This window comes from Chrysochloris asiatica, unplaced genomic scaffold (genome assembly GCF_000296735.1).
Source record: "Chrysochloris asiatica unplaced genomic scaffold, ChrAsi1.0 scaffold00025, whole genome shotgun sequence".
In the NCBI taxonomy this organism is placed as follows: Eukaryota; Metazoa; Chordata; class Mammalia; order Afrosoricida; family Chrysochloridae; genus Chrysochloris; species Chrysochloris asiatica.
The window spans coordinates 21054125-21063762 of NW_006408543.1; the positions used below are offsets into that span (position 1 = coordinate 21054125).

At 41.2% G+C, this 9638-nt stretch overlaps 1 protein-coding gene across 1 annotated transcript in view; it reads right to left on the minus strand.

Moving 5' to 3' along the window:
- The window catches only part of TTC8 (tetratricopeptide repeat domain 8), a 100440-nt gene that overhangs the window by 53313 nt on the left and 37489 nt on the right, over window positions 1-9638 (minus strand). The window contains exons 4-7 of the mRNA XM_006839636.1: window positions 9284-9347; window positions 9016-9175; window positions 8694-8783; window positions 4434-4478 (exon numbers count right to left, since the gene is read on the minus strand). Coding sequence (XP_006839699.1) covers window positions 4434-4478; window positions 8694-8783; window positions 9016-9175; window positions 9284-9347 — 359 coding nt within the window. The remainder of the gene's footprint in view (window positions 1-4433; window positions 4479-8693; window positions 8784-9015; window positions 9176-9283; window positions 9348-9638) is intronic.

Here is a 9638-nt window from a genome sequence, read left to right on the forward strand (position 1 = left end):
GACTCAAAGGCACTTGACAACAACAACAAATAAATCAATGAATAAAAAGGAAATCAGAGAGACTAACAATCTGTTACTTGTTCTTAAATGAAGATAAAGCAGAGCATTTCATTCTGTGTTCTACAAAAACGTGTGCATGTGTGTTTGTGTATATGTGTGTGTAAAAAGATGAAAATAACAAGCAAAGTATGGTTACACCCTTTTAGTTTACTACTGTCCCTGATTTAGAGCTACAATCTTGAATGAAAAGTTGCTTGACATTAGTAATGAAAAGTTTCCAAACAGAGACAAAAATCTGGTAAGCTCCCTTAGTACCACAAAGCATAGCGCATTCACTCACTGCTGTAATTTAAGCTGCTGGGGAAGTATTTGGCACAACACAGTCATTCAATAAATAACTGTGGACTGAAGACATCTTAACTTCAGACTACTGTTGTTAAGTGCCAATGAGTTGGTTCTGACTCATGGTGACCAGTATAGTGAGAAGCGACAGGTGGGTTTGAACCACCAACCTTGTGGTTGACAGTCCAGTGCTTATCTTATAGCACTATACTAAGACTTTTATTACCATATTTAAATAAAACCTTCCAATAACTGCCAGAAATATAACTAAAGGGCTTTTCTTTTACTAAACACACTAAGCTAAATACTGTTGTTTGGTGGGAGAGCAGTGGTTCCACAGGATGAGGACTGGACCAGAACCACAAAGTTGGTGACTGGACCCTACCAGCAGCTCCGTGGGAATCTTTTGGCTTCCACACAGATTCACAACCTCGGAACCCCTACCCAGCGTCACTCTTGAGTCAGAGCCAACTCCACGGCACTTAACAATAACAGACTGATTTGGCTTAGCATTATGCCATGAGCATTCTTCATGTTTTTATCTAGTTTTTTAAGCATTGTGGTGTCCAATGACTGCATGAAATTCCATCATGCTAATTATCATAATTTACTAAATACCCGCCATAGTCAAACATTTAGTTAGGTTGCTTTCCAGGCGTTTTGGCTTCTACGTCCCACTAAAATGAACATCTTTACAAACACAGCCCATTACTTTTACTGAAATTCCCTGAAAACAAATTTTTTAGAAGAAAGTGAGTAAATATCTTTACAGTGAATTCCTATATATAAGGGTACTTCAAAATTTTTTGGAAAAATGTAAGTAAAGGATAACGGAATTTTTTTCCTAAGTTTTTGGAAGCTCCCTTGAATCATTTTACTGTTTTCCAAAACTATTGTGTCCTTCACTGTATCTCCTATAATACATGGCAAAATAACAAAGTGCTGCATTCTCCCACAGCATTTTTTTTTTTCATAAATGTAAATCTGTAGGATCCAAAGTTTCATTATTTTACAATTTTTCTTGCAGTGAAAAACTGCACTTCTAATGTACTTGTTTGCTGGTTTTTGGCTAATGATAGTTTTTATATCTGGTCATTTTTTTATTTCCATAAACATTTTTCTAAAAACTTCAGAGTCTTTTTATTTATGATAAGCAATACGATTTTGATATGCCTAGGAGCTCTGGTAGCGTAGTGGTTACGAATCGGGCTGCGACCCGCATGGTCAGCAGTTCGAAACTACCAGCCGCTCCACGGGAGAAAGATGAGGCTTTCTGCTCCCGTAAAAATTCACAGCCTCGGAAACCCTGTACAGGGTCGCTATGGGTCGGAACTGACTGAATGGCACCCAACAATAACAACAACAGTTACCATGAAGCCACGCCTGATACCAAGATTTCTCCCTTTAGTTTTGTTTGGTTTCTGTTCACTCTTTAGCTTCCATACGTGAATCTCTTACCCTTTTCTCCCTTGGAGAGCTTCACAAGTCTAATCAAACCTGTGACACGTTCTAGTGCTGCAAGTTTAAATTTTTAAAATTCTTTACTTATCAAATGTCTACAACAAAGCCTTTACACGACTTTTTTTTTTTTAACAGTATTGTTTAATATGGCATAAAAAGCTATTTCAAGGACAGTAAGAATCTGTGCTCAACATCGCTAATTTCTGGTGGTAAGTTCCTAACAAAGGAAATAAACTTATAAATAGGGATGTGGGTTCATTACAACTCTTCTCTCCACTTTTGTATGTTTGAAATTTTTCATCACACAATGTTAAGGTGAGGAGGTACTACTGAGAAGCTAGAAATACATGTATTCGTATGCTTGTGTGGTGCTTTGAAATAAAGCGCTGGACCACAAGCTCGGTTTGAACCACAAGGTCTGCAGTTCAAACTCACTGGCCGCTCCTCAGAAACCCTAGACAGGATTGCTATGAAACCCTAGACAGGGTCACTATGAGTCACTTAACAACATAATATGCACTCTTTGGGCTAAAGAAAAAAAAAAAAAAGGATTAACAAAGCTGTAAGTACACAACACAAAAGTGAATACAAGAAGCTATGCAGTGTTCTCAGTGACCTCTAGCATGCCCACAGCGCAGGAGGATAATGCACTGGACCACAAGGTCATTTTTGCAAAGTTAGTGGTACAAGCCTACCAGTCTCTATTCAGAAACACTATACAGGGTCGTTATGAGTTGGAACCAACTTGATGGCACTTAACAACATCAACAAACACATACTCTAGGATCCATGTACACTTCTTATCACGTCCATATTTATACAAATTTTCCAACTGAAACGGACAGTGGCGTGGGTAGTATGAGTAAAATTCTTCAATCTGAAAGGAGAGGAGTCCTGGTGTGGCGCTGTAGGATCAGCACTGGACTGCTAACCACAAGGTCGGCAGTTCAAACCTATCAGTCGCACCCCGCAAACCCTATAAGGGGCCACTGTAAGTGGGAATCAGTTCAGTGGCACTCAACACCAAGAGAAGGTGAGAAGAGGAGATTTCAGAATCTAAACATCCACAGTTAGAAAAAATGACACTCCATGACAACAGCATGGAGGCCCATCAAGAAGAGTAAACCTTAAGAAACAGCAATAGGGAGAGCCAGAGCAGCTTCGGCCTCTAGACCCAAGGACTGAGTAAAGCTGAGTGCCTACGGGCAGAAGACTGGCTTGAAGAATATGCCTTTGGGCATTTACAGACTGGCGAAAAGAGCTCTGTGACACTTGCCAGAGCAGGCAGAGGCCAAGGGACCCCACAGCTGAGAAGTCAAGGATAAGAGTGAGGTGTGCCTGCAACAGACAAACAAGAGGCCTTCCTGACTGGAGAACTGCTGTGTCCTGAGATTTTTTGATCCTGAATTATGATCATTTTCCAATAAACTGCTGAACTTCACTAAGGAATTCTAGCTGCTGATCTGCTTCCTACAATTGCCCTTCCATTAATTGACATCGGATAAATCCTAACACCAAGTAAGACAAAAATAGTGGGGTCCACATTAATTCAGAACACTTTTCTTCCAAAGAAATCTTATACAATCCTCACCCAGAGCAAAGAAGAATGAAGAAACTCAAAGACGCATGGAAACAATTAGTCCAAAGGACTAATGGACCATAAGAACCTCAACTTCCATCACTCTAGACCAGGAGAACTAGATGGTACCCACATACCACGGTTGACAGCTCTGAAAGGAGTCACAAGAGAGGGTCCTACATAGAGTAAAAGAAAAATACGGAATAAAACTCAAAATAGTAAAAAAGACCAGGTTTACTGATCTGACAGAGACTGGTGGAAACTGTGGGCCTTAAGTCATTCTTCAAGACTGGAACTGAACTCACCTCCACAGCTCAACTCACAGCAGGAGGACAGTGCTATAGGGTTAATACTAACCCAAAACCAAACTACAACGGCAGGATTTGCTCTGGGATAAAGCTCAGAAGGCAGAAACGTATTGTTGTTGTTAGGTGTCATCGACACTATGAGCACCGACTCATAGTGACCTTATGCACAGCAGAGTGAAACACTGCCCAATCCTGGGCCAACCTCACTACTGTTGCCACGCTTGAGTCCATCGATGCTGCCACTTTGCCAATCCATCTCATTGCAGAAATGTATAGGAAAGGTTAAATAAAAATCAGAAACACAGGAAGGAAATGGGCAGAGTGCAGCTACATTGTGGATGCTACAGTCAATGTCATGAAACTCAATGTGTATGGACTGTAGAAAGGAGAACCAGTTTGCTCTGTAAACGTTCTCTGAAATCACAATCAAAAGCAAAACAGAAACAAAATACCAAAGAAATCTTATATGCTAAAGATAAACTAGGAGCTCTGGTAGCGTAGTGGTTACGAATAGGGCTGCGAACCTCAGGGTCAGCAGTTTGAAACTACCAGCTGTTCCATGGGAGAAAGATGAGACTTTCTGCTCCCGTAAATATTCACAGCCTCGGAAACTCTGTACAGGGTCGCTATGAGTATGGCACATAATCACCACCACCAAAGACACACTACATGTTCTTTTGAGAAGCTCATTAATGCAAATAATTTTTAAAAAAGAAAGAAAATAACATGGATTTGAAACTTACAGTTTTAACATCATTTTCATGGTGAAAGATATATTCAAACAAAGCCTATAATGGGAAAAACAAAACCCAAAAAATATATTAGAATTTAACAAAACCACTCTATTGTGATGTCAAAATTCAGAGGCTATTTTGAGCTGGACTAAAAGCGTAGTGGTTACGAATAGGGCTGCGAACCTCAAGGTCAGCAGTTCGAAACTACCAGCTGCACCACGGGAGAAAGATGAGGCCTTCTACTCCCGTAAAGATTTACACCCTCGGAAACCCTGTACAGGGTCGCTATGGGTCGGAACCGACTCGATGGCACATAACAACAACAACAAACCAAAAATAACAGGCTTCTCTAAAGTACCGGAATTTATAAGAAAAGCATCTATTCATTGTTTGTTACAATCAGCCATTTCAAAACACAGCAATTTACAATTACTGTTTTTATAGCATACATACTGGGAAGCTCAAATAATTGACAAAATTTCCACAGTGCACATGCCATTTTATTAGAAACGCTTTAACGAAAAGTTGACTTCTCTTGTTTAAAGACCGACTTTATCACCATAATCAAAACAGGTCCAGCCAACTTATTATACTCTCTACATAAAGTTATTAACTGACTCGATGGCACTAAACAACAATGTACACTGGGCGCATGGTGGCTCCATAGGATAAGCACTGGACTGTGAACCACAATGTTGGAAGTTCAAGCCCACCGGCCACTCCATGGAAAAAAGATAAGGCTTTCTACTCCCCCAAATATTTAAAGCCTTAAAACTCCTACATTGTTTTTGTCGTTAATGTTGTCAGGTCAGTTCTGCTCATAGAAACCCTGTACAGGGTTTCCGAGGAGCAGCTGGTAGGTTAGAACTATTGACCATGTGGTTTGTAGTCCAGAGCTGATCCTACAGTGCCACACCAGAAACCCTACACAGGTTCACTATGAGTCGGAACCAACTCAACAGCACTTAACAGCAACACACATTATACAGTGATTTTGATATTAATGACAATTTAGATTTGGGTTTATGAGTCAGGTGGGGTGCTATTTTGCTTCATTTCCCAATTTATTTCTCCTTTTGGTGTTAGATGCCCTCTAGTAAGTTCCGATTCTTAGCGACCTTATACACAACAAAATGAAACACTGCCTGATGCTGCACCATCCCCAAAACGGTCATAAACCTTGAGGTCATCGCTGCTACCAAGCGCCAATCCATCTGGTTGGGGGTCTCTCTCATTTTCTCTGGCCCTCCACTTTACCAAACATGATGGCCTTCTCTAGGGACTGGTCCCTCCTGAGAATATGTCTGAAGTATGAGAGAGGAAGTCTCACCTCCCGGCTTCTGAAGAGTATTCTGGCTGTCCTTCTTCCAACACAGATTGGTTTGTTCTTCTGGCAGTCCATGGGACTTTGAATATTCTCCTCCAACATCATAACTCAAATGCATCAATTCTTCTATGGCTTCCTTAGTCACGGTCCAACTTTCACATGCATATGAGATTATTGAAAATACTATGGCTTGGGTCACATGCACCTTAGTCCTCAAACTGACATCTTCACTCCCGAACATTTTAAAACGTCCTGTGCAGCAAATTTACCTAATCCAATACGTCATTTGATTTCCTGACTGCTGCTTCCATAAGTGATCCAAGCAAAATTACGTCTGACCATTTCAATCTTTTCTCCATTTATCATGATGTTATTGATCTACTGGTGAGCATTTTTGCTTTCTTTACATTGAGGTGTAACCCATACTGAAGAATGTGGTTTTTGATCTTCATCTGTAAGTATTTTAAGTCCTCTTCGCTTTCAGCAAGCAAGGTTATGTCAGCTACATATAACAGATTGTTAATGAGTCTTCCTCCAATCCTGACGCTATGTCTTCTTCACATAACCCAGTTTTCATATAATCACTTCTCCCTGCATGGTCTGTATAGGAGGTCTGGCCCGGAGCGTTAGGTTTCTTCAGCATAGTAGTTATCAGTCCTGTCTGCTCACTGGAATTATCTAGCAGCCCCAACCATACCATACCTAAAGTAGACTTCTACTGAGGGGTCACCCACACCCCCGTGTTTCTGAAAGCCCCTAGGTAACTCTAATGTGTAACCGGAGCTGAGAACTATGACTTTAATGCTCTGCCCACTTCATCTGGCGGGGAGGTGGGGGACCAGAGCTGACTGGATGAAATCTTGGTGGCAGTAGGTCCTCACACCTAGATTTCACCCTTGCAGAGGCTAGTGTCCCTTCAGAGTATAAAGGTGTCACAGAAAGCATCTGTCCTCCAATTCAAAAACAAAAACAAGAGCTATCTCCACCATGCCGTTCTCTAGCCGTCTGCACCTAATCCTCCATCTGTTCTGTTGTAATAAAAACACAGGAGTGCAGTCAGGGCCACTGGAACATGCAGAGGATGTCACAGCACACAAGACCATCTCCGGAAGTCACCAGGAGACCCTAAGCCGCCTGTCCTTATTAGCAAGAGTCCTTCTGATGACTGGAGGCAAGTTAGGAAGCAAAGCTACAAAATCCTGGCATTATCTCGAAAACACACTAAAACTAAAATCAAACCCTCATTCACTCTTTACTAACCCTGGTGGTGCAGTGGGTTAAAGCATTGGGCTACTAACCGAAAGGTCAGCAGTTTGAACCCACCAGCCACTCCATAGCAGAAAGATGTGGCAATCTGTTTCCATCAAGATTTAGTCTCAAATACCCTGTGGGGCAGTTCTTGCCTGTCTGACAGTGTCGTTAGGAATCAGAATCGACTTGGCCACAGTGGTTGGGCTTTTGATTTCTAAACCCAGTAAGTCTGTCCTTCTTGTTGTTATGTGCCATGCAGTAGCTTCCGACTCATAGCGGCCCTGAACAGGGTTTTCAAGGCTGTAAATCTTCAAGGGAGCAGAAAGCCTCATCTTTCTCCCACGGAACTACTGACCCTGAGGTTAGCAGGCCAATTTGTAACCTCTACGCTACCAGAGGTGTGGCGCTGTGAGCTAATGTGCTGGACTTCAAAGTCGGTTAACCTCAAGGTCAGCGGTTCAAGCTCACCAGCTGCTCCTCGGAATCCCTATAGAGGGTCGCTATAGGTCAGAAGTGACTCGATGGCACTAAACAACAAATCTGTCCTGGAAGCATCTTAATTGAAGGCGACACCTCGAGTCACAGGACCCCCTGGTTAAAAAGCAGCAATGTTACTAACTATCTAGGCAACCATCTCAAGTAAACAGTCTATGGGAGTGTTGAGCCGGACTGGACAGTCCATGTCAAATTTCTGCTAATACTCTAATATCATAAAGGGAAAAAAGTATATAGCTTTATAATTTGTTAACCGAAATCAACTAGACTGCTGCCAACTAAGAAAATAAGAAAAACTGCAACAGCATTCTTATCGTCTAAACACACAGAATGCCTGCCTACCAACTGGCATTTCTTTTTTTGATTGAAACGTCAAGTCTGTGTGGCTTGTGTCCCTGTTACCCTTCCCTAGGGTTTGAGATGTCACAAATACGACACACACCATTAGAACTGGGATTAGCTTGGAGCTCATCATTTGTGTAGAGCTCACTGTGAATCCAGCAAATCCCTGGGCTCAGCTAACACCAGAAGGTTAGTGGCTTGGCACTCCTGTCCCTGAATTACTCCAAGCTCACACACAAATTAGTTTGTCTTATTCATACGGAAAAACTCATATTCTTTCTCCCTCTCCCTCCCTGCTGTTCTCTCTCTCCCTCTTTCTTTCTCTCACTTGAAGGAGCATTTAATCTTTGAGTCATTAGAATTATTCATGTAGTTCATTTGCCACTGTCTGGCATGAGTAATCCTTAATGAGATGCCTGATTAATTTACTCATTAGAAGAAGCACAATTTTTCCCCCTAATATTCTGACAATCCTAAAATTCTACGAAGAAGGACAATTATTTTTCTGAGAATCCTCCAAGCTGAAAAACAGAACAACAAAAATACACATACATACAAATGATCTCCTGAGAATTTCATTCCAGGTAGGTCATTTGACAGACCTGTTATCTGTGTTATAAATGACTGTTTTTCATCAGAGGAAAAGTATTTCCTATCAGAATGGTATCTATATTTTATTTCTGGTTGACATTTTGTTAACTCAAGACTAATGGAAATTATACCTATTAGTTAAACATTTCCATTTCAGTGAAGACTGGGGCCTTCACAAGTTTTTATACATTTCCTGAAATGCTATTATCATCCTAATTCTACGATTATTTCTGAACTTACACCATTTTTAAGTACATACATACCTTTGCCAGTTTCGGTTTCTGGGCATATTTCGTTAAATTCAGTCTAGACAAATTTATAAATGGTCCATCAGGGTTTGTGAGCATGGATGCCTAAGGAGAGGAAGAAATAAGAGAATGTGACATTTGAAACTTTCTCTTGAAACATAAATTGAGTTTAAGGTGCATAAAAATTATAAAGCCAAAAATAAACAAAAAGCATGGCCTTCTAAACTTTTCCATAGGCTTTTCCATGTTTCAAAGCATTGGGAAATGATCAAATAACATAAAGTAACTCAGTTAACAAAAACAACAACAATGTGATGGCAAAACAGACAGAACGTACCGTTCCCAGCCTGACAAATCTTCCAGACGAGCTTGTGATAGGACGAGCTGTGTAGGCCGTTCTGGGTGTTCTGATGGCCTGTTCCATGGTGCCTGGCCTCCCACTTTGTGTGCTGGGCCTAAGAAAACCGGTGACGGGTCTTCCGGCTTGAGTGATGGGCCTGTGAAGATTGTAAACTGTTTCAGCACAAACATCATTAAAGGAAAGGAGGCTCCCCTACAGTCTGGACCATATTTATAGGCAGCAGGTACCAAATAAAAGTATATACCTGACAGCAGGACTAGGCCCTCCTGTCTGATTAGTTCCAGGGAGTTTCAAAGATGTTCCAGGACCTACAAGATAAGATGGCAAACTCAATTCATAAATTACTTATTGTACTTAGTTTAATCTCTAAAAAACTGTCAGCTAACACAACCATCAGGACTGTGCTGGCCTGGTGAAAGATATATTATAAACAAGTTATAGATACATGTTGTTGTTATGTGCCGTGGAGTCGGTTCCGACTCATAGCAACCCTGTACAGGGTTTCTGAGGCTGTAAATCTTTAAGGGAGCAGAAAGTCTCATCTTTCTCCCACAGAATAGCTGGTAGTTTTGAACTGCTGACCATGAGATTAGCAGCCT